The following is a 26,343-nucleotide window of genomic DNA, read 5'->3' as shown; positions in this document are numbered from 1 at the left end:
AGAACTCAAGTAGAGACGCAAGTTTTATGAAGCTGTAGATTTGGTGCACTTGGAACTGGAGAGGAGATTTGATCAGAACTGGACATTAACAAATGACAATTGTGATGATGGAATTATCTCCATACAGTCAACCATTTCTATCATCAAGGAACATAGCCGATCTACAAGCTTGTCGGCTATTTTTGGCAAAGAGATTTGGTGTTGACAGAAAAAATAGGTCCAAGAAACTTCTGTTTTTACTGAGAATAGAGGGTTTAAGCGCATGTGAATTACATCAATAATTATGAATGACAGATTCATATGGTAGAAGGGTGCCATTTTTGACAATACAACACATAGATGTATGTGAAACTGTAGAATTAATAAAAACGTCTAATTTATTTTGGATAGTCATTTATTATTCTATTCTTTATTATGCTCACATAAGCTATTCAGATGGGGGGGGCATTCCTATCGATAAACTGTGTAAGTATTCAGGCCATTCATCAATAATAAAGGTGCTTACATTTATTGAAATACATCTTGCTACCTAATGTATTAAAGCCCGGTACTGGCCAGCCTGTAAGGATGCGCACTACTTACTCAGAGCCAAGCGTCCAATTCTCTCCCAACTACAAAAATCGCTCATGGCTCTGGCTAGGCAACCATCTACTTTTCCACCTTCACATGTGTCTCCACTCTCCACTTCTAATAATCACAAAATGTTTCCCCCATATTTACCCTGTGCGCGCATGCGCAAACAGGTTTACAGGTTGTAATTTTCCACTGAGGGGATTGTACGTTGTCTTCTACTGCACACACGCTGGACTCGCACAGCACATGCGCAGGATAACACATGAACGCAGAGTAAGAGCAACACACACCCAGACGCGGACAGACTTTCAAATCAATGGCAGTTTATGGTCTAATGTGCAAACATATGGTGGACATGGAACAATAACATCACGGACGCAACTTCAGGTTTCACCGCGCTCTGTTGTTCTCTAAACACACCAGCCATGGGACCACGCAAAAAAAACATCACTGGACTTTCGCACAAGCGACGCCACGCAAAAACACCTGGCTCAAGCAGCTGCAGCAGCAGCAGCAACAGCTAATTATTTAATTTTGTCGCCTTATTTCCTTTAGTTGCTAAGAAATTGCGCTCCCTACTTTGCTTATCCGGCCTGTTGCAGTGTGTGTGTCTGTGCGGTGCGCATCTCTCTCGCTGTGTGTGTGTGTGTCTCATTTGCAAAGTTACCGTTACTAGGGTTACATGCTAGACGTTGTGTGCGCGAGCCTGTATGGACGTTTTTGTCCCGATATATTATAACTCTTTATAACCTTTCCTCTGTTGGAACATTTTTTATCCTCCCCGTTGTGCTGTGTGTGTGTGTGTGTGTGTGTGTGTGTGTGTGTGTGTGTGTGTGTGTGTGTTAGAGATGCGCGGATGGCCTCTCACGTCACCCGAATCCGCATGTACAAATTAATTATCCGCCCGTTATCCAACCGCATAATTATATTATCCAATTTAAATATCCGCACCAACCGTTTTTCCCGTATGTCAAAATATTATAATTTTCTGGTATTCCCTGTTAGTTTTAGTATTAGTTGTGCGATGCGATCACAAAATGCATTGATTTAGTCTATGGAATGTCGGTGCGTCTTTTTCTTTTTTTTAAACCGGTGCTGCACTGAACATACAGAGCGCACTGCTCTGCTGCGCTGAACATACAGACTCTGTGCGGCATCCAACATACAGGCATCCAACATACATGCAGCATCCAACATACAGAGCGCACTGCTCTGCTGCCAGCGCAGCAGACCAGCACTGGTTTAAAAAAATCTATGCATTTTGTGATCGCATCGCACAGAGGCTGCTCTATACACTCACACAGACACAAGCACGCAGAGATTTAGCTATTTTATGGATAGATATATTAGATGTCATTAATTTATTTACCGCAATATTTCACCCGCGGTTTATCCGATATTAATTAATAATTATATTTGATTGACCCGAATCCACCCAAACCGTGGTTAACTGCGGCAACCGCGGCTAAAACCGCGATCCGCGCATCTCTAGTGTGTGTGTGTGTGTGTGTGTGTGTGTGTGTGCGTGTGCGTGTGCGTGTGCGTGTGCGTGTGCGTGCGAGCCTTGACTGAATACCTAAACGCTCGCCCCCAAATACGGCGACCTAAACGTAACCTCTGTAAACTATGCCTAAATCTAACCTTATTCCTGACGTTAACCTCAGTAAAACAGTGCCTAACCTTAAACGTATTTCTAACCTTATCCTCGGTAAGGGTCCGCTGTTTACCCTTTTCGCCACATCGAATCCAAAAACTAATGGTAGATTCCAAAGCGTACAGATGTTTAAGGTTTACCTGTTTAAATCGCTTATTTAGTCAGCCTGTGGCCATGTTTCACATTGTAGCCGAACCGGGAGCAGTACTGGCACCGGACGTAGGGGGGTTTTCCGGGTTGAATGGGAAACATGGCCACAGGCTGACTAAATAAGCGATTTAAACGGGTAGTTCCGTCCCCGACCTAAAATATTTTGTGCCCGACCAAACCTTAAACATCTGTACGCTTTTGAATCTACCATTAGTTTTTGGATACAATATGGCGAAAAGGGTAAACAGCGGACCCTTTGCGGCCGTTCAACCGATTCTGGGAGACCTCGGCATAGGACCTCATCTCGGAGCTGTAATAGCAGAGTGAGAGGTTCTTAATGGGGTGTGTGTGTGTGTGTGTGTGTGTGTGTCTACTGTCTACGGCAGGGATTCCCAAACTTTTTTATAACAAGTGCCCCCACACATCATTTATACTGCCATTTCACCATTGCAATAGGTGGCTGGCTTGGGTAACGGGAACAGTGGGCCCCTGACAACACTGCCCACCATTTCTTTTAGATGCATTTCTTTTTTCTTTTACATTTAATTTCATATGTACATTTCCTTTATAAATGAGGGGCTACATCCATATAATCTTCCTATATTAAAAATGCCTATATTAAATATTAGATCACTCTGATGTCACCATGATCAGCCATAACCATATAAGGACTTTCCAATGCAGCTATGGCCAAATATGGACTATGTTGTTGTACAATGACTGTCAGATACAGAGATCTCCATATATGCCCATGAAAGGGACAAGGACTGACAGATAGAGATCTCCATGGCCATATCAGTTGGATCACTGGTGCAACATAGCTGTGAGGGCCGCGAAGCAGCCCAAACAAACCTCTAGTATATCTCTGCTGTCGGGCAGAAACCAGCTAACTCCAAAATGTTCATTTTTCAGGAAATGAAAAAAACAAAACAATGTCTAATGTGCAAACATATGGTGGACATGGAACAATAACATCACGGACGCAACTTCAGGTTTCACCGCGCTCTGTTGTTCTCTAAACACACCAGCCATGGGACCACGCAAAAAAAACATCACTGGACTTTCGCACAAGCGACGCCACGCAAAAACACCTGGCTCAAGCAGCTGCAGCAGCAGCAGCAACAGCTAATTATTTAATTTTGTCGCCTTATTTCCTTTAGTTGCTAAGAAATTGCGCTCCCTACTTTGCTTATCCGGCCTGTTGCAGTGTGTGTGTCTGTGCGGTGCGCATCTCTCTCGCTGTGTGTGTGTGTGTCTCATTTGCAAAGTTACCGTTACTAGGGTTACATGCTAGACGTTGTGTGCGCGAGCCTGTATGGACGTTTTTGTCCCGATATATTATAACTCTTTATAACCTTTCCTCTGTTGGAACATTTTTTATCCTCCCCGTTGTGCTGTGTGTGTGTGTGTGTGTGTGTGTGTGTGTGTGTGTGTGTGTGTGTGTGTGTGTGTGTGTTAGAGATGCGCGGATGGCCTCTCACGTCACCCGAATCCGCATGTACAAATTAATTATCCGCCCGTTATCCAACCGCATAATTATATTATCCAATTTAAATATCCGCACCAACCGTTTTTCCCGTATGTCAAAATATTATAATTTTCTGGTATTCCCTGTTAGTTTTAGTATTAGTTGTGCGATGCGATCACAAAATGCATTGATTTAGTCTATGGAATGTCGGTGCGTCTTTTTCTTTTTTTTAAACCGGTGCTGCACTGAACATACAGAGCGCACTGCTCTGCTGCGCTGAACATACAGACTCTGTGCGGCATCCAACATACAGGCATCCAACATACATGCAGCATCCAACATACAGAGCGCACTGCTCTGCTGCCAGCGCAGCAGACCAGCACTGGTTTAAAAAAATCTATGCATTTTGTGATCGCATCGCACAGAGGCTGCTCTATACACTCACACAGACACAAGCACGCAGAGATTTAGCTATTTTATGGATAGATATATTAGATGTCATTAATTTATTTACCGCAATATTTCACCCGCGGTTTATCCGATATTAATTAATAATTATATTTGATTGACCCGAATCCACCCAAACCGTGGTTAACTGCGGCAACCGCGGCTAAAACCGCGATCCGCGCATCTCTAGTGTGTGTGTGTGTGTGTGTGTGTGTGTGTGTGCGTGTGCGTGTGCGTGTGCGTGTGCGTGTGCGTGCGAGCCTTGACTGAATACCTAAACGCTCGCCCCCAAATACGGCGACCTAAACGTAACCTCTGTAAACTATGCCTAAATCTAACCTTATTCCTGACGTTAACCTCAGTAAAACAGTGCCTAACCTTAAACGTATTTCTAACCTTATCCTCGGTAAGGGTCCGCTGTTTACCCTTTTCGCCACATCGAATCCAAAAACTAATGGTAGATTCCAAAGCGTACAGATGTTTAAGGTTTACCTGTTTAAATCGCTTATTTAGTCAGCCTGTGGCCATGTTTCACATTGTAGCCGAACCGGGAGCAGTACTGGCACCGGACGTAGGGGGGTTTTCCGGGTTGAATGGGAAACATGGCCACAGGCTGACTAAATAAGCGATTTAAACGGGTAGTTCCGTCCCCGACCTAAAATATTTTGTGCCCGACCAAACCTTAAACATCTGTACGCTTTTGAATCTACCATTAGTTTTTGGATACAATATGGCGAAAAGGGTAAACAGCGGACCCTTTGCGGCCGTTCAACCGATTCTGGGAGACCTCGGCATAGGACCTCATCTCGGAGCTGTAATAGCAGAGTGAGAGGTTCTTAATGGGGTGTGTGTGTGTGTGTGTGTGTGTGTGTCTACTGTCTACGGCAGGGATTCCCAAACTTTTTTATAACAAGTGCCCCCACACATCATTTATACTGCCATTTCACCATTGCAATAGGTGGCTGGCTTGGGTAACGGGAACAGTGGGCCCCTGACAACACTGCCCACCATTTCTTTTAGATGCATTTCTTTTTTCTTTTACATTTAATTTCATATGTACATTTCCTTTATAAATGAGGGGCTACATCCATATAATCTTCCTATATTAAAAATGCCTATATTAAATATTAGATCACTCTGATGTCACCATGATCAGCCATAACCATATAAGGACTTTCCAATGCAGCTATGGCCAAATATGGACTATGTTGTTGTACAATGACTGTCAGATACAGAGATCTCCATATATGCCCATGAAAGGGACAAGGACTGACAGATAGAGATCTCCATGGCCATATCAGTTGGATCACTGGTGCAACATAGCTGTGAGGGCCGCGAAGCAGCCCAAACAAACCTCTAGTATATCTCTGCTGTCGGGCAGAAACCAGCTAACTCCAAAATGTTCATTTTTCAGGAAATGAAAAAAACAAAACAAAAAGTGGAGTTAGGAGGTCTTGTTCATCATTGATAAGAACAGCTGAATGGACCTCCAAGCTCACAATGAGGTCGGAGGTCAAAAGAGGGTGGAGCCTGGAGTCAGCAAAACCAGCTAACTCCACCCCCCTTTGGTGGAGTTAGCTGGTTTAGCAGAAAGTTTGAGGATCCAATGGAGTTAGCTGGTTTGCTTTTTAATACTTTTCATTGGTTCAATATTTTTTTTGCCAACACACAGACGTAAAATGTGTTCAATAGCACTGATTTATGGGAAAAAAAATGCAAAAGCGTCAAAATGGAGTTTCTGGTTTCTGCCCGACAGCAACAATAGTATGCAACAACGCTATTGTTGTAGCGTGAGTTTTTGGTGTCATTGCATCCCTCCCTATAAGTGATAACATTTATATAGCTTACTGCTATAACACAACCATTGATTTGTGTGATATGTATTGTATAATGTTGACTGCTTGATTTTATTTTAAAATGTTGCCTCATGGCTCACTGTTTTTCAGAGAAAGCGATTACAGTGGGTGGAACTGCAGATCATGTGTGTATAGCAGTTTTGGTAATATTGGTTGTCATCTTGGTGGCAATAATAGTGGTACCTTTATGTTGGAAGAAATGGAAGAAAACTGGTAAGTCTTCAACTTTACTAATACATTTTTCAAATCTATATTTGATATATCCATATATTTATGTCAATGCAAAAGTAATAGGTCTGACAAGATTTATAATACATTTCTTGCAAATGTCTAAATCTACAGTACCAATGCAAATGTGCTACATTTACATATGTGTACAAACAATTAAGTTTCATGTTTAGAATATTGCCCTAACAATGCTGTTTATATGGTGTTCAGTTCCACAGGAGTTCCAGCAATATAAACCACATAGACATTTAATGCATATTAAATAAAAGTACTGGACTGGATGCTGTTCATACAAGGAAAATACCCTGAACTACAAAAGAAACAAAATGAGGCAGAGAATACATGCCTGATTTTCTAACCAACTTTTATATACACAAATATTGGCCTCATGAAATACTTAACCAATTGTAGGATTAATAGATAACCAGTGTAGGCCTGTACCAGCATGCCTGTTTCTTTGTGCATGTGTGAGCTTGCGCATACTTATGTAGTTGTGTTGCTGTTGTGTCGCTGTAAAACAACATAAAAAACACTATGTACATACATACATACAGAAAGAACACCCCTATACCATAAAAACATCAGCTATTACAAGAGACAATCATATCAGTGTTTCCAAAAAGTAGACCGATATCTTGTAACACTGAGGCTAGGGTTAGACAGCAGCATGACTCATTCAGTCGACACGTAAATTGGTACATCACATTTCTCAAAAGGGCATACAAAGTGTTGACTCCCACATTGCAGAACAAATCACTTGTACTGCACCACCTTGGTTTTCTCAATAGTACTCGGCATGCAATCATTATAGCAACCTGAAGCTTATAAATACTTGTAGTTGTTCAGCTTCCTTTCTTGTCTTTGTTGAAACCCGCTGTTCCATTCTTTGATGCCAAAATAATTGCCATATTTCCTCAGTTTTTACTATTCCCTGTGATCGTCAGTTTGTTTTTATTATTAGACATGGACAACATGGAATGGCAGCATGTTGGTGTGTCTGGCCAAGAATCTGTGAATTTTCCCAGCGGGAATAATAAAGGTCTATCTTAACACCTGGGTAAAGTTTAATTAGGCTTTAAATTGCATTTTTTTAAATCTATTTGTGTGCACATTTTAGTTTGCCTTGTTATTTCTTATTTACACTTAATTTATGCATAGTAGTAGTAGTAGTTTTTTCTATTCAATGTTTACAGTCCTGTTTCATTTTCATTTGCACTATTTGAGTAGGCTAGGCCTACCGATTTATGTCATAGTTTTTTATTGAGTAAGAAAGAAAAAAAAAAGACTCAAGTGCTCACCTATGTGGTCAAAACCGGTATTACGGTTTGATTTCATTTTTTAGCACAGACTACCGCCACAACATAAACACAGCTACACACAACACTGTCACAACATCACATCAACACAACTACACAACACCGACACAACAGCAATACAAAATCACACAGGCAATTCTGCAAATAGACTCTCTTCCCCGGAAATATGTTGCATGCTTGCATACTAGTAATTAAATATACATTGTGCTTCTACCAGAACCCCAGTCTGGGCTGGGTTATTTAACACGGAGTGTGTGCCTAGGATGTAATTATGTAGGCATGGTATAGGCTACTTTGATGAACCTTATATGAGCCTCATTACTGTTTATTTTGGGCACATAATCTATTTTAAAAATAAAAAATAGATTATGTGCACACAACATATGCACCAACAATAAACATTTCACTCTCTCTAGAGGCTCTTTCTGAGATACAACTGCTTACTGTATACAAGCTTTTTTGTGGAAAAATAAAATAAATACGTCATAAAATAAAAATTAGAATAACAATTCTCTCCAGAGACACTCTCTTGGAGACAGAACTTGGAGCTTATACTGTAGCTTTCTTGTCCAAAAAGAAACTCAAACTGCAACATAAACAGGCTATAGCCAAAATATAAAATGTAGTTTCAAGTCAGTTTGTCTCTGCATGTAGGAGATAACAGACAGAATAATAAGTGGGCAAACAAGTTCACAGCAATAAACAAACACAAAACATTGATCTAATATCTGTAGGCCTATCTATCTGTAACTTTATTTCAGCTGAGGTAGTTTATCTGTAGGCCTATCTATCTGTTCCTTTATTTCAGCTGAGGTAGTTTCTGTGGCCTTAAGAGAGGAGTAGGGAGAGAGAGCCATGGGCAATAAAGTGCACAGTTAATACAAAAGTAACAAAATAAACATTGCAGATTTCTGTAGGCCTGGCTACATCTCTTGTCATTATCTCAGCTGAGGAATTTCTTGTGACTTTTAGAAACATAGGGGGGGGGTTACAGTCCAGACACAAAGCTTACTTCTGATTAAGCAGCATGAATGGCAGATTTCCCTTGGTAAATATAAGCATCTCAGCATTTTTGGCAGTTAAGCTGTTCCTCTTCCTGTTGTACTGAAAAGACACTTGCTATCTACGCTTGTGCAAGGTGCACAGAGATGGGATCATGCTGCTTGTGTGAGAGCAGGGAAGCGGCCTTTATTGGCCTTCCAAAAAGCAAGTGGCTGTTCGTTGCCTGGGATAACTGGCTCTGATAGATGAAGAGTCATCTGTGATGATGTTGTGTTGTCAGCAGCTTCATGATGCCCATCTTCAGCCAACAGTTCAGCATACATAGCAATGCATGCAAGCCAGTTCGTGGTACCTTCTGTGAGGGCTCGGAGTCGGAGCCGCAGCCGCTCGCTGCTAAACTCTCCTCACCAGTCTGCTGCTCTGCTGCAGTGGCCAGGACGTCAGAAAGCAGCCCGCGTATCTGTGGCTTGAGTGCGCTGTGGAAAAATCTGTCTTTATACCTATTAGAACAATTTTTTTTTTAACATGAATTAATTCATCATGATGGATTTCATAGGTCATGCTTAACTCGTGTTTTGATTAGTCATGGGCTTGCCTGGCCTCATAGCATAGTCCAAATGTGTTTTTATTCTATAGTTTATATTATTATTATTATCATTTATAATTCAGGTGAATTTTAGGCAACTGCAACACTACACTACAGGATAGCACTAGCCTGGTTCCAGACGAATCTGCCTTTGCAAAATTGCATCGCACTTTAGCCCTCGGCAGATTAGGTCTGGCCCCCCTCAATAGAGATTTCATTTCTCTCCCTCCGAAGTCGTGAGGGACCAATCAGGGCCCAGTATCCAAATGTGGGGCTTATCACCTTATTTGGAGCAATGACGTACAAGGAAGCACTGCTCTGATTCGTTCGTTAAAGGAAGCACTGCTCTGATTGGTTTAGGTCTAACCAATAGAGTCCGTTTGGATCTTTTTGTAACCGCCCCTTGGAAAAAAATCTATCGTTGATAGGGACCAGACTAATATCCACGCAGTGTGTCGTGTGATATTGTCTGGCCACGCGAGGCTAGGATAGCACAACAGAGTAATTTGCGTAATTTGTACTAGGATAATTTTTTTTTCTTTTCTCATTTTGTTATTGAGTTTGTCTTGTATTCATTCTTATATTTCTTTTCTTTTTGTTAAGATTTCATTCATATAACCACGTGCAGGCCTGGACTGGGCCTGTAATTTAGGCCTGGAGTCAGGCCACCCTACCCAAATACTAGGCTACATGAACACACATGAGCACAGGCGCCTGCCGCCCGCAGTCACACACATGCCTTGCGTGCGGCACTGACAGTGCTTTAGACCATAACAATAGTCAATTTGGTCTAAGATGTTTCTTATCAAAAAACTAAAAATACAAACATATACCACACTCACTTCTACTGTACAGTATGTCACAGGTGCAATCCATATGAATTCAACAGTTACAGCATTATTCCTTTCCACATTGGTTAAGTAATCACCGAAAATCATTATTCAATAGTCACACAAAAGTTCTATATCCAGTCCAGTGCTTTTCTATTCCCTACATACATACCATCAAATCTTGGACAGGACTCATAAAATAATGCTATACTATGGCATTATGAAAACATGATTGCCTCATTTTGTCATCAAATTAGCAATATGCCAATACCAATATTCGAGTAGAATAACAGTAAGAATAGTAAACATATACAGTAGCAGGCCTATGTCAAAAGCAAGGTTCAATTTGTGTAATGTTATTTCAGTAACATTAAAAGTTGACAAAGTCAACTCACTCAACTATAAGAGAGTAGCAGGTTTTATCTTTGTGATGAGAGACATAATACCACAACAAACCACATCTACTAGCACTAAATGGAATAAGCTTTGACATTAACAAGTAGCCTAATGCCACGGTTATTTTTTACAGCTAAACATTCAGCCATATATAGAATAGCCTACCAATTGTGTCATGTTATGAGCTAAATCTTTACAGCTTGTTACAGGCTGGTGAGAATACATTGCTTAGTAACATAATCCCTATAGGAACATACAAATAACTCATTATATCAGTTATGTCCAACTGTGGACTGTTTGTTGTGGCATCTAGGTCCATGATTCTAAACTTAAATTTTAAGGACCTACTGTACAGCTGCAGTGCATAATGTATTGATTAGACCACGGACCTGCAGAGCTGCTAAATGATTAACTGTTAATGTCTAAAGCATTCCTGAGAACTCCATGTGTTGAGAAGAATCAGTGTTGTGCAACTTACTTGCATATTTGACTGACTGAGGCTTTGAATATCAGTCATTTTGTCTCCTCCACAGGACAGACACTTGTCATTTCAGCTCCACCACTCTTTTTCTTACTGGGAATGGGCTTGGGGTCCATATTTGATAAAGATAACATGACACAAACGTCAATTAATCTCTCCTTCTCAGAAATCTCACAACTCTCCTCTCTCACGTTGCTGTTCTTACAACTGCACTGGTGATGGGTGGGGTGGAAAGCGAAACAAGCCATTCACGTCTTGATCCTTCCAAAAAAACTTTGATTACTGACAATTGGACCAATCCAACTAACATCCTATGTCTGACAGAGCTGTGCCGCCGTTGTATGCCAACGGAGGCCAATGGAGATGTTGTCGTCCCTCCCGGCGACCAATCCGGGCCTTACCCCATGTTAACAGGAACGCCGTCCGAGGTAAGAGTTTGTTGTCACAGTGGAACTATCCAGTCTCACAGTTGACTCACAGGGATGTCCATATAATTGAACAGTATGTGAATTTCAGGTGGTAGGTTCCAGATTGAAAACCATAGTCTAGCAGGAGATTTTTTTTCCCCTGCATGAAATGTTTATGTAACCTGTTGTTTTTAGGACATTAATGGTGTCTAGTTAAGAGTTATTATTTTTGCCAAGATCAACTAATGACCCATGAGATTCATTTAAATGTGGTCTAAATTAATGTCCTTGTGTTTTGTTTCATTTCCTTGAAACACATTCAAAAGCTCACATCCCGCCCCACAGCTCTTACTGTGAAAATGTTGCGATTGGCCAGGTGTGCAGATTGCAGAACAAATATGACAGCAACACACACGTTGTGCTGGTTTACATACAGCAAAGATGCCTTGCGTCGCATTGTAAATCTCTACATTGTCATGCCTCTTGTTGACTATGCCGCTAACAGTGGCTGAGAAGCATTTCTCAACTCAAAAGTCCGGAGACGGAGACGAAGAGAGCCCCACATCCCCATGTTCATTGATGGTACATAGTGGAGAGGGTCAGCGACTTCAAATTCCTAGGCCTCCTCCACTTAATGGGTGATGAAAAAGGCACAACACCTATACTTTCTCAGGTGACAGAAGAAGTTTAGCATGGGCCGCTAGGTCCTGCAGGCATTCTACATCCTGCTGACTGGCTGCATCACTGCCTGCTCTGGGAACTGTACTTGACTCAACCATAAGGCAATGCAAAGGCTCTTGCAGACAGTCGAACACAGATGTGGTCGTCCCTCCATCCCAGACTTACAGTATATGTGTCAGCAAAGCTTGGAGAATAATCAAAAACCGTAGTCTTTTTTGCAACACAACCACGTACCGTTTCACATGGAAAGTGGCTCCGCTATCACAAGGCCACTTGCAATAGACTACTAAAGAGCTTATTACCGAAGACAATCTGCGACTTTAATGAGCAACCCAAAATAAAGCTTGAGAAATTCTAATACGCCCCAAAGAACACCTTAATTAAGCTGACCTTGATCAGTAATGATAATAACGGGGACGAGAATGAGGTGGAAATTGATGATGAGATGGACAATGATATGTTTAACAGGGTTTTAATGACTAGTACAAGTTGTATTATGAGCTGTTTATCACTAACAGAGTGGTTGTAGCATGTCAATGACATTTTCATTTGTGTTCTGGTTTCAAAATTACATGATAAAGTGGATTAATTTGTCTTTGTATGTTGTCTGGTCCGGGTTACAAAAATATTATGCAGTTACATGGGAACCTACTGTATTTCTCCTGCTAGACTACCACTACTGTAGCCAATACCATAGACCAAATATATGTATACAAATATTGAAACACACACACACACACACACACACACACACACACACACACACACACACACACACACACACACACACACACACACACACACACACACACACACACACTTAAACAAGGTGCCTCATTCACAAAGCGTGCTTTTTTACTTAAGGGCGTATATGACAGTTTCCACCAGCACAGTCTGATTCATCATTATTATTTGTACATGTATGTGAATATTTCTGTTAAATACACAAACTCATGTCTGCTCGGAGGCACTTCATTGTGTGGGTGTTATTAGAATGCCTTATACTTGATCCAAAATCAATTACAAACCTCAAAGAAAATGTTAATGAACCAGATTTACAAGATGTCAAGGCATAGATCTGTTCTTTTCAACAAGCGATGCTGTTGAATTTGTACTACGGAGTTCTCACCACGGTGAAGTTAGCTTCAGGTTGGATATTCCAGTTGCCTTTTATGGTATTAAATGGGGTGTGGAACAATGCAAATGATGCATTAACACGCATTGGATTTAAAAACAGGTGGTAAACATCTGATACACCTGGGATCCACACAAAACAAGGCTCTATACACCCTTTCATGACTCCCATGTTGGTCTCACAAAACAACACAAAAAATATAGTAGAAATGTATGGGGATCTTTGTGAATGAGGCCCAAGGACTATATATTTAAAGAAGGAGAGCTCACAGTACATGTTCTAAGTCTGATGGAATGCATTTTTACATGAGTGCCTTGACTTCTTTTCCATTGCGACTGATGAGCGGTTGGGTTCTTTTGCAACCTGCATGCGTGCGGATGCCTGCATTATGTCCATGTGACATGGTCGGTTAACACATTGACCGCCAGAGGTTAATCTCATAATGTACTCACCAGTGCCAACGTTTTATTGTTGTTTTTTGTTTTTTTCACGTCGCCACAGATCTTGTTAAAATCCTTAAGATTGAGCTGTGCACTGTTTGTAAACATCGCGGAGATCTCACTGCTTCTACCAGTGAAGACCACGTGTCAAACGGAGCCGCCATGTTTGAGTTCTGACCGTTTAAGTTAACATGGGAAATGCGAGGATGAAAAACTACATGTTTACAGGGGCTTTTACAGGGGTTTTTGTGTACGACTTAGAATGGAGACAGACGGGAAACAAAAAACGTGATCGCACTTCCGGTCGACATCGGGTGGTGTTACACTGAAAATGGTCCCCCTAGAAAATTGAAAAAAATCGAAAAAAAGGAAAAAGCACCACAGCCCGTAGGCTACGGGATCGGCGCTTAACCGTTGGATTTAACGGCCCGTAGAACTACGGGCCCGGCGGTCAATGTGTTAAGGGGCATAACATTGTTTAATAGTACTCATGCATGATATCACTGAAATAACATGACTGTGTTCAACAGGGAGTTGGCGGCTTAGATGAAGTGGAAGTGTTATCGGGTTGGTTGTTTTATATAAATATATTGTGCACGCATATATTACTGTCATTAAATGTGTTTTTTAAGTTAACAAAAATTGTTTTTAACAAGCAAAATATGCAAATACATGCCAATTAAAGATGGGGTGCCGTGATATGTTTCCACCCTAAAACATGATCATCAGGTAATATTATTATGTAAGGAGGAAGATTATTTTCAAAAAGTGTTAAAAATAAGTTTTTATGTTCTGACACACCAGTGCATCTACTCCTGGACCGCCAAAATGACACACCAGAATGGTAAGAAATGTTAGTTAAACCGCTGTTTGAAAATGCAGGATTCATTATCTAAAATGTGGCATAAGTTTTAGTCAATTGTGACAATGGATATAATACTAACTAGAAAAAGTGCTCATTGGAGCACAGGTCTCTGCCCAGGTCAGGTAGGTCATTGTGGCCTCCTAGTGGCGCTATAACAGGCCAAAGTGAAAAGGGCGCCATTTCTTCTTAGGCCTTGCACAGCAATCTGACACGGCATTCATGATTTGAGGCATTTTGTTCCAAAAATGTGTTGTGCTAAATTAGAGCTGCTGGTGGCGCTGTAATGTTAAAAGGGCGGCATTTGTTCCTCAACATAGTGTGAATGTTTAACCGCAATCGGACGCTGCGTTCATGATTTGCTGCATTTTGTTCAAAACAAGCCACTATTGCAAACTTTAGATGTGAATCTTAGCCAATCAGGATGGAATATGAAAAATCAAACAGATCCGCCTTGATCACAAGACTATAGAGATCATGTGTATCGATTTGTGTGAAATTTGGATACAATCTGAAGAAATAATATCAAAACATGTGTTTTACATAAGTCGGCCTCCTGGTGGCGCTATAAAAGGTAGATGTGAAAAATGCAGAGCAAAGGTTTTTTGTTGGCCTGTAGGGAGTGCACATACAAAGTTTTACACAGATCGTGCAGTTAAAGGTAAAACACGAATCGGCCTGTTATAGCGCCACCATGAGGCTGATTTGAAAAGTGGCATTTCTTCCTCTGCCTAGTGGGAATGCACGGAAATTGCACGCTGTGTTCATGATTTGAGGCATTTTGTTGAAAACAGAGCACTCCTGCAAACTTTGGAAGCTATTTTTAGCAAATCAGGATGGAATATGAAAAATCTGAACGACCTGTTTCGTTTAATGACTATAGAGATACTGTGTACCGATGTGCGTGATGTTTGGACAAAATCTGTAAGAGTACTGTCAAAAATCCTGGTGGCGCTATAACAGGCCCATGTGAAACATTTTAGAGGTTCTGAATTGGCATCCAGGGAGTGTGCGTGCACAGTTTCACTGCGTTCAAGCCAACAGTGCCCGGAGATTAGCTGTACACAGACAGAATGACACACGGACTGACACACGGACGGACGGACGGACGGACAGACAGACAGACAGGGGGCAAAACATACTCTCGCCATGCCTTTCGGCCTGACGGAGACAATGATGCCATTCCTTTGTCCAAGCAGGTGTACATGTGGACGCTGTCAGACGATGCCAACAGAGAAGGAGAACAAGTGTTGTCGCATGATACTAGAGGTATGTACTGGTTCATGTAAAAGGTGACAATAAATTGTCACGGGTAGCTATCTGCATGATACATCTTTGTCCTAGAGATGATGCACTGAATGTATTGTATAAAATATTATAGAATAGGATTAAAATACGCTGTCTTCCCTAAATGTATGAAGTTGAGTACAAAATTGGAACAGCTACAAGATCCTCCAGGATGCTTTTCCCTACACCCTGGGTTTGAGTCGGTTTGCCTCAACCCATTTGCATTAGAAAATGCCTTCAAAGTGTACAAGGCATTCAAAGGACCCCTTGATGATGGCACGGGAGGATGGCAAGGAGGGAAAGAGTAAGAATCACACATAATATGTTGTCAATCTCAGTCAAAGTGTCTACATACATTTACATGTATATGTTTTGCTAGATAAACCTTCTATTGATGTCTATGGGGGAAGTAGGTGTCATAGCAACAGCAGTGAGAAAAAAAAAGAAACTGACACCTACTGCCCATGCAGAGGGTCATCATAAATGAATATGTAAAAGTGGTTTGCTATCTAACAGGCAACTGTTTTCTCCAGGCGCTGCTGGTGGCTGGCATACAGAAGCTTCAACAGCTGGATATACGGGTATTTGTCAACAGGACACCCTGAGGTCATCCCTTCATGTGTGACCTGCCGGGTCAAGGATGCATACTCAGATGACGATGGAGCGTATGGGGGATTCAGACCCAACTTCGAGGAGTTCGAGGCGGCAGTAGAATAAGAAGAGTTAGTGTCAAAGTGCCCTTGAGCAAGACCCTGAACTAGAGGGTAGCATGGGTCCAAAAAATTGGACCTGAACCGAAACGGATCCGAGGATATTTGAACCGAACCGAACGGACCCTAGAAAGAAATCAAATTTACTGGACCCTGCCCGAAACGGCACCGAGAATGATTGGATCCGGTCCGAAACGGAGCTGATTAAAATTGGACCCGATCTTAAATGGACCCGGGGAAAATGGAGCCGATCCGGGTGGGTCTTTAGACCCGAACCGTGTCCGATGCTATATTATGCTTATTTTCTCCATAACATCGAGACTGGTCGTCTCAGCGAGTCAGCGCCACCCTCCCCCGCCTCTCCGAGGCGAGCTACAGCGGAGGGTTGCGTCATGCAGAAGTTGAACAGCTACGTTTTCACAGACCTTCATATCCCCCCAGCTCAACCTATAAATTAACATAGGAATGAGCCTAGATGCATATCAATTGTCCATTGTGTGACCTGTCCTGTTGTAGGTGTTAAAAATGAAATGAATAAAGTGGGCATGAGCAGGCATGCAATGCTCATTTGGTATGTTCTTGCACTCTATTTCAATGACGTGACGCGCACGTCGCTTAACACCTACACTGCAAGTCACACAATGGACAATTGATATGCATCTAGGCTTATTCCTATGTTAATTCATTGGTGTGAGTCGGGAGCCTTTGAAAACTTTGTTGAGGTGCGAATTTAAAGTAGTTTTAAATCTATGCGTGTGCCTGCGTGTGCTCCTGGTCAAATAGGTTCCGGCACGGCGTGCAAGGCCGTCCAGTGAGCATTGCACCCCTGGGCATGAGTGAACTGCTGCGCAACGAATACCAAAACTATGAAAACGCCCGCTCGCCCCAAAACACAGTCGCCCCGGGGAAAATCCGGCTTCATTCGCCTGTTATTCCTAAACATATCAGTAAACTATGCATAAACCTAACCTTATTCCTAATCTTAACCTCAGTAAAACTATGCCTAATCCTAAACCTATTTCTACCCTTATCCTCAGTAAAACAAATACAAGAATACAAGAACCGCTGGTCCGCCTGAAAAATGGGGGCGAGGGTGTTTTGGGGCGAGCTGCGCCAGACTGCGCGACACCGTCGCCCAACTTTCACCACTTTATCCATTGCATACAGACAGTCACTGTGCTTGCATAATATCCACGACCCACACGTGTTCGGGTCCCTTTATCGACAATTGGGTCCGGCTTGGTTCAGATTCTATCAGTGACACCTCGGAAAATCCTGGTTGTGTTTATCAACACCGAGCGAACACCCTACTCAGCGCTGATTAGGAGGAGACACAGCTGTGTCTCTCAGCTGTGTTGTGGCGTATAAAAAATAGCAGACATACAAGCTCACAAAGCGGCGCTTTGCGACGTGCTGTGAACTTGTAGCTCTGATAGTTTCAACGCGTGACACCGTCGTACAACGAATAGGCTAATCTATAACTGCAGCGCACAGCAGAGCAGGCTGTCGGAATTAAACCACACAGTCAGATCATGATAAAAACTTTAAATGATTATGATTTTAATGGTTGTAGCCAACTACTTTATCCAAATAATAATATTAATAATAGGCTTAAATGATAAAATAGCCTAATAACAGCATTTTCCCAACCGGCCACGGTGGCCGGTGGTGTTTATAATTACCGGCCAATTAAACATTTTACCGGTCAATGGCTAACGGAATCCCTGATATATATATAGGCTATATATAGTTTTTTTTTTTTAAAGCTTGGGTCCTCACGGGTCCATACGGGTCTATCCATTTCAAATGGATCCGACCAAGCCCCGGGGGAATTGGAACCGATCCGACCCTGCCCGACGGACAAGTCAATATTTTTGGACCCGAAAATGTTCGGTTCTCGGTTCGGGTCTCGGGTATTCGGTTCCTGGTGGACCCATGCTACCCTCTACCCTGAACCCCTAATTGCTCCCGATGAGCAGGTTGGTGCCTTGCATGGTTTCCTCCGCCATCGGTGTATGAATGTGTGATTGAATGGGTGAATGTAATACACAATCTATGTAAAGCGCTTTGGATAAAAGCGCTATATAAATGCACCATTTACCATTTACTTCGACTGAACGTTGGCATCACTCCTGTCGAGGTAACAGTGTCCTGGTCTGGCCGATCATATCTGGCATTCAGGGGGGGGTGGGATGCGCAGCTCAAGCAGCTTGGACGTAATTGTTCTTGGGTCTTTCAGCACCTCATCAAAAAGGACATCCATCAGGTTTTGGACATAATCTGCAAACATATACACCTGTTTACTTACAGTATTTACACTTATAGCCTATTCCCTCTGAAATTGTTCTTATAAATACATATTTGAACTGACTTGCTAAACGTTGGTTCTTCTTTGTTGTTAGAATTTTCCCTTCTTATATTTAGGGTGCTAGATCTGGTATGTAGGTGCACCGTTCCTTTGTGAGAGGAAGTAATGTATTATAATTTCTTGATAGTTTTTCATGATCATCTACCATATGGCCGAGTTTCGCAAAAAGCGTATGCACGGTTAAGCCAGAACTGCGAAAAGTGGCAGAAGAAGAAGGAGAAGAATCGGAAGAATAATGCCAATATCAAAACGGAGCCCTGCTGGCAGCCTGGCCCCGTAACAAATCAAATGCAGTGGGCCATGCGGCTGCATGGTGGCTGGGGGATTGCCAAAGAAATTCCCTCATGATATGGGGTTTGAGAACCCCTGCTCTATGGGAACGAAGGCTTATCCTCTCTGTCTGAGAGGCGTGATAAGCACAGAGGTATCTATTTATTTTTAAAGCCATCTCAGACTACTTTTTTTCGCCGTTAAAGTCTAGTTTTGGACCGCTACAGAGGTGCGCAGTCTCAAGCGAACTTGAGCTAGAGAGGCACCACTTGCCGTGCCGAACGTTGCAAAGTTTGCTTAAGCCTACTCAGCCCTGTCCGAGTTATGTACCGATAGGCACAGAATCGTAAATCATTTTGTGGGCTGAGCGTTTGCCCCAACTCGCCAGGCTCTCCCGGCCCCTGCCCCCCCGCTACTGAGACCGGGGGTAGAAAGGCAGGTTGTGTCCCTACCAGACCCTCTCGAGTGACTTCCTGACGCTCACTGATGCTCAAATGATGCTCAGACAGAGCTAGGCAAGGCAGCATTCTCTGTCAGTGCTCCATCTGCTTGGAATGTGCTCCAAAAGTCCTTAAAAATCTTTATTTCGGTCAATTGAGGGTAATGGTTTCCAACAACACTTTTGTTCAAGATTGTAACTGCTTTATAATTTTTTTGTTTTAGTTCTTTGAGTATTTTAGTTTTTTTTGTTTCTTTTGTTTCATGTATTTTAATATAGCTGTATATGAATGTCTATTCCTATTGATTATTGTGTTCTGTATCTCGGCTACATTGAAAATGAGGGTTATGATGATGATGATGCATTTTTCAATTACATGTATTACGAGTTAATATATATTTTATACTGTGTTGACTAATTGAATACATACTTATAAATAAATACTTTTTTTTTAGCCCAAGTTTATTACTGAACTTCCATGCTGTTTACATTTTTGTCTAATAAAGTATTCAATCAATCGATACATTTTTAAAAGAGCATGGTAATTTTCTGGTATTTCATCCCGTATAAAGAATTACTCACAGTTCCTGAGTAGTTTTCTGGGTTCATATTAGCCAAGAACAGTTGAGATATTCTCTCCTAAATTAAGTGCATATATCTTAGCCAGGACTAAGACTATGTGTAGCTTGTAGTTTCCTAGACTAAATTTCTATTCTATCTATTTACAGGCTTAAATTAAATTAATTTAAAACATTGTTGAAACTTTGTGTTGAGAACAGGTACATTTATGAAACTTTACTGTATTATCAAGCAGCTCAGCCTCCAGGTACAATTACAAATCACACATCTGTTCAAGAGCTGGATGACTGAAACTACTTACATATGAACATAGCTATTCATTCCAAAAAGTTGTATACAAAGTGACTGTAAAATCATGAAAAGAATGCTGCCATTTGTTTCAAAAAGCTTTACACCAAGCTACCCGTGCCTGTATGTACATGTTACTGGATGGAATTATTAATGTGTGTCTTTCATTCTCAACCTGTGGTATGTGTATGATGAAATTGACTGCAGTTGTGTGATGTGGTGCTTCTGTAGCCTATTGGTGACTCAATTCAGATCTAGCCAATGACGGTATCGGTGTGCTTTTAAAATCAGGAAGTGTTTAGTTCAGAGAGGTTGGATTGTGACCAGAGTGAGTAGATGCTGATCCAGTGTTACCAGTCATGTGTTGGAGACTGGGGCTAAAAACAACAGACAAATTGTGCAATGTAATAATTTGTAACCCTTCAGATCACGCTCTCTGTGCGTCCGCTGTATTGGTGAAATTAAGAGCAGACAAGACTTAAAATTAAGTGTATTTATTAATTAAGCAGCAAGTTAAAATAATTACAGATTGAATATAGAAATGTACTTAACAGAGATCTCTGGGCTCCCACTAACTGTCCTTATCAGCAACAAGTTGCCTCGAGTTCAGTGCATGAAGTCTGAGCTCCCTACCATCTCCCTGGAGCCTATCTATATAATATACATATTATAATAAAAAGTTATCAATAGGAGTCGCTGTTGGTCCACCATATGCAGATCCATGGGATGTGTGGCGTGACCTTGCTTCTCAGGGGTCCAGTCCAGAACACCTGTGGAATGTACATCCTCCCTAACTGTCTTATGTAGGGGTGCAGATAACAGTTTATGCATCTACTGTCTCAATGCGTCGGCCAGGGCTGTGAGTGAGTTTCTGTTATACTGGGAAATAGCATACTAAGTTTCGCTATGCAAGCAGATATGCAGTTTTCTAAAGTTCATGTCAGACAGTGGACAAGTACATACATTATGCAAATTCTCACCCATGACCCGCCAGTCTCATTCTTACGTGAGTTCTCACGGTCACTGCCACTTAAAACGTACTTATCTGTTGACATGATCTTCATCCAACTTATACATGCATATAAACATATTTAGCACAATAAATCTAATTCTAAGAATATCATTCTAACAGAGCTATAATTTCCTTCCACTTTAATGATTTCATAGTAATGTATTTTCTTTGGGTGTATATGAACAGCAATGAAACAATAGTATTTAGAACACACATATACTCTTCGTCTAATACTAACTGCTAATAACTAAAGCTTTAAAGGATATAAATTGCCATCACATGGTATGTTTTAGTGTATTGTTTTAATTTATAAATAACATTGATGTAGTTGAAAATGTAATATTATGTACTCTATTCTGCAATTGTGCACTTCGCTCTGCTTGCTCCTATAGGTAAGATTGTTTGTTTTTAATCATATGCAAATAATATCAGAATTTATTTAAAAAGAAAATATATTATTTGGTAATGTTTAAGCCACTGATTAAGATTATTGGTCCTCTCTTCTTGGATGTCATGTCTACAGACTTGGTCATTCTGTTTGCAGTGCAGTGATACTACTTAGTAGTGATGTGTGGGTCAGGTTATTGACTGGGATACCAGTCTGACAATCAGACGTCATGAGATTGACGTCACTGGGCAGAATGTTTTTGTTTTTTTCACACAGAACCAGGAGATAACGCGATCCAAATATTTACTGCTCCATTCACTTCCTGGTTAAGGTATTAGGGAAATATTCGGAATCTCGGCTCCTGTGTTTTACTATGTATTTTTGAGCGAAACATGCTATTTTCAACTGGGTATAACATGCGAACGGGAATTGTGATGACTTTTTTTTTTTTTTTTCACGGAAGCACAGTGAAACCCTCCGTGATTAGCAACCATCATGGGATCGATCATACTGGAGATAAATATTCTGTGACGTTAAGAATGTGCTAAATTGAGAATTAAACATATGTTTCTTTTTAAAACATTTCATATACCTTTCGGCGTAACCACGGTCTGGGCATATGGCTCGGTCAGTAGAAGCATAGATATGTCACAGTACGTTTGGAGAACCAGTACGATTGAAGACAGAGCGCTCGTTTTTAGGCACGGGGCTCCTTCGGGGCGAGGCGGGGCTTTTCGAGACAGGGTTTATTAGCGAGGCTCGCGAGGAGGAGAAGGAGGACGCGGCACTGCGAGGCGGGGGTTTATTACGCGAGGCTCGCGAGGAAGAGGAGCCTCCTCCTCCTCCTCCTCCTCGCGTAATAAACCGTCCCGTCCTCTCCTTCTCTCCTTCTCCTCCTCCTCCGAGGAGGAGAAGGAGAGCGCGGAGAGGCGGGGCTTTGATGCGCCGACAAGGACCTGTCTTTTGTTGTTCCCCCCCACATAGCAACCAGGAAGCTACGCTAGGGGAACCATAATATCTATGAGGGGAACGCTGAACACGCGTTCACACGCACACGCTTGTCCATGACGGAAGCGCGCCGACTTAGTGGAGCTTGAGGCCGAGGAAGCGCGCCCTCGCGCCTCCAGGCGCGAGTGCCCGCTCTGACCGGCCGATGCTCCACTAGTCGACTCAGCGCGTTTGAGTTGTAAACCGATAGGGACAGAATAGTTCTTTTCATGGATCACTGTGTGTGTGTGTGTGTGTGTGTGTGTGTGTGTGTGTGTCAGGGAGAAAGTAAAACAAAAGCCAGAACACAATAAAAGTATCTAAACAGTCCTGCTTTCAATAAACCAAAAAAAGCATGAGCGCGTGTGTGTGCGCGTGTGTGTGTGTGTGTGTGTGTGTGTGTGTGTGTGTGTGTGTGTGTGTGTGTGTGACTGTGTGTGTGACTGTGTGTGTGTGTGTGTGTGTGTGGCCATATATGTTTGTGCACAAGCCTGGCTTGTGGCTCCCTCTAGTGCTGGGTGGGTGGTAAAAACGAGCGCGCTTTCTTCAATCGTACTGGTTCTCCAATCATACTGTAACAGATATACTCCCCACCATACTCTGCTCGAAGGTCGTGTTGGAGCGCTGACATGGCAGAAGGTGCAGAGTGACCAATCTCAAAGAATTTGGTTAACTTCTCAGTGGCTTCGCTTCCCACGTCTCTGTATTTCAGAGCTGCAGCCGATTGTACATTGTGGTTGTGGACGTTCTGTGATGATACGATAGTCATATCCAGGGTGAAGCCAGCTTTATGAAATACAAATGGAAGCCATATTGAAGCTAACTTGTGTTATGATAAGTAACATAAGCAATCAAACAAAAGAGTAATATTGTAAGTTGAATAATCACGGCAGTGTTATGACTGACCTGTAAGACAGGATACGCAGAAAGATCACCAGAGTTCTCATCACCACAACTTGTTGCACGCTCTGACATGCTGTGAAGAGAAAGAGACAATGTATGCTTTTTAATACAGTTATACATAGTATACAGGCCCGGATACATAAATTATTAATTGGGGGGGCATTAATAAATGCTGGGGGGGGCGGCTTCCTCGGCGCCGTGCGAAGCGGAGAGAGAGAGAGAGAGAGAGAGAGAGAGAGAGAGAGAGAGAGAGACATGAAGCGGCAGTTTTTCCTACTTTGCTTCTTTTGGGCTTGTTTTCCTAGGCTTCTTTCTCTCGCAATATCTGGCAACACTGCCCATGGAAAATCAGGGCAGAGGATTATTTGAATTGTGCAATGATACATGATGGAATATGATTAAGGATTATTTTGATTATGGTAAGCTCACATTTCATATCATGACATAAATGTAACTTTCACAAGCCCCCCCCCGCAATATTTCATCATCATAACTAATTATGATTATGGATACTTGATCAAAAGAACTTAAGGGTGAAGGACTTTTTGGGAAAAAGATTTTCTCAAAGCAGATCCGGACCAGATCCATACGATGGAGGGCAAAGAGGAGACCGCCACAGAAGCAAGCTAATGCAGAATCAACTTCTGATGATCCTCTTCAACAAGGTCGACACGATTAGGACCTCGCAGACCGATCTACTCTGTCTGTGATGACAAGGAGGAAACCACAAGCTTCAAGTGCCAGAGGGAAGGAGCAGAGCATGCGTTTTCCACAGCAGAGCGTGCATGGTCACCAGCCATGAGAGAAGCACCAACAGTGTCGCCACTGTCACCATGCAGCAGCGGAGGTGACGAAATCGACACCATGCAAAACACCAAGAGACTTTGCCACAGCAGGAGGACCAAGCCACAGAGAGACATGCTGCACGAGAGAGCCACTGAACACTGAAACCACTAGCCAAGTGGAGATCGCTGTCAGAGACATAACCAAATGGACCCGTACGCGAAGTGAAGATGGAGGAAAGAGCCATGAAGACTGGAAAACTATATTCGATATCTAACTGAAAATATTTGTTCGTACGGCCTAATCTCTGGCATATCAACGTCTAGAAGGGTGAGATACAAGTAATCGGTGAAATGCCGTCCGTGGAATAACGGTAAATAATCTGTATTTCTGTACAAAGTCAGTGAAATGCCGTCCGTAGTCAATCGGTAAATCATCTGTGCATAATTGTACAAAATCCGTGGAAGGCGGAGAGTGAATCAATCCGTGAAAGACGGTACGAATTGGTAAATGAAACCGTATGGGGCCCTCAGCCTTGAGAAACAGAGATTTAAGGTACAAACAGAAACATGGAGTCGTTTAAATGTCTATTGATTTGTCATTCTAAATCTCCTGTCGTATGTACATGAATATGATTATTCATTTACAAAAGCAAAAACTCTGGAATGTAATGGATGTTAGAATGCCAACCTGTGTATATATATTGTGTACTGGTCACCAGGTTATCTCATTGAAGCAAGGTTTCACATAAATGTGCTAATTCCAACTCAGCTACAGCTGTCAATCTAACAGCTGACCTGTTTCCTCCAGTGCTATTCTCACTGTGTCAGCTATGTGTATTTGTGTAACTGTGTATTTGTCGCTCTTATCTTTAGCCCATACCTTATATGACCATTTAGAATAGCATCTTCGGTACAATGTGGAGTATAAAGAACTGTGTTAGATGAGGTTGAGTGAGGAGGCTTGTGCCCCGAGGGGCTGCAGGAGGGGCTGCTGGAGCAGGCCTGGAGGCCTGCTTCTCATGATCTGTTTGCTCTGCTGAAATCTTCCGAATAAATGATCTAAAACTTCACCCGAATGGAATATTATCATTATCAATATTTCTATTACAGCCCATGCCTAGATCCGGCCCTGATAGTATACCTAAATGTACGCCCAAAATGACTGGCCATGTGCCGAAATTCGAAATGTCAGGCCTTTCTTTGTGGCAAAAAAGGAGCATTTTTTTCCGGTGTGACAGAGAAAAGGTCTTTAGCAGTGAATATTAGTATTGTATTGTGAGCCACGCCGTTTCTAGAGGCTTCGGATTACACATTGATAATGACAGGATCAGTTTACAGCATCTGTGTGCAGCTATAAATATATATATATAATGTGTATATAAGTTCTTTCTTTGATTGTATTCATTTAATTGAATATCCTGCAATGTATTAATTCAATGTGTTAGTTAGTAAGTTTCCACTCCTCTGTCTCCTCCCTTCTCCTCCCTTTCCAAATAAAGTGCTTGGGCAGAGGGGAAGTGCGCCATTGTGATTTTGGACCCTGTGAAGGAAGATACAGTGGTGGTCACAATCCTCGTCGAGTAAAATAGATCTTCTGTGTCACGTGTATTTCTTCATCTCTGTGTGATTAACAGCAAGGGGGTTTAAGATTTACGATCATAAACCTATCATTTCACTGGTCCTTCGTGTCGGATCTCTACGTCGTTTTTGGGAGAGGAGGGAAGGACAACACCGCCAGTCTGTCGACAGCCACAGATCCATTAGACGGCCCTGTGAAGCCCTGGGTTCACGCACCAGGCCGGTGTTTCAAAGCAA

General features: G+C 42.1%; 1 protein-coding gene across 2 annotated transcripts in view; it reads left to right on the top strand.

Moving 5' to 3' along the window:
* The window catches only part of LOC308099338 (uncharacterized protein), a 35,933-nt gene extending 15,821 nt beyond the window's left edge, over window positions 1–20,112 (top strand). For both annotated transcript variants that reach the window (XM_080448077.1, XM_080448078.1), the window contains exons 4-10: window positions 6,239–6,361; window positions 11,312–11,415; window positions 14,181–14,217; window positions 14,455–14,494; window positions 15,712–15,781; window positions 15,934–16,103; window positions 16,333–20,112. In XM_080448077.1, the coding sequence (XP_080304203.1) occupies window positions 6,239–6,361; window positions 11,312–11,415; window positions 14,181–14,217; window positions 14,455–14,494; window positions 15,712–15,781; window positions 15,934–16,103; window positions 16,333–16,516 (728 nt within the window). In that variant the 3' untranslated portion in view covers window positions 16,517–20,112. The remainder of the gene's footprint in view (window positions 1–6,238; window positions 6,362–11,311; window positions 11,416–14,180; window positions 14,218–14,454; window positions 14,495–15,711; window positions 15,782–15,933; window positions 16,104–16,332) is intronic.
* Window positions 20,113–26,343: the final 6,231 nt, after the last annotated feature.

Source organism: Gymnoscopelus braueri, assembly GCF_963280865.1.
Source record: "Gymnoscopelus braueri genome assembly, chromosome: 13".
NCBI classification, from domain to species: Eukaryota; Metazoa; Chordata; class Actinopteri; order Myctophiformes; family Myctophidae; genus Gymnoscopelus; species Gymnoscopelus braueri.
The sequence above is the reverse complement of the archived record's forward strand: the minus strand, read 5'-3'. Positions and strand labels throughout refer to the sequence as shown.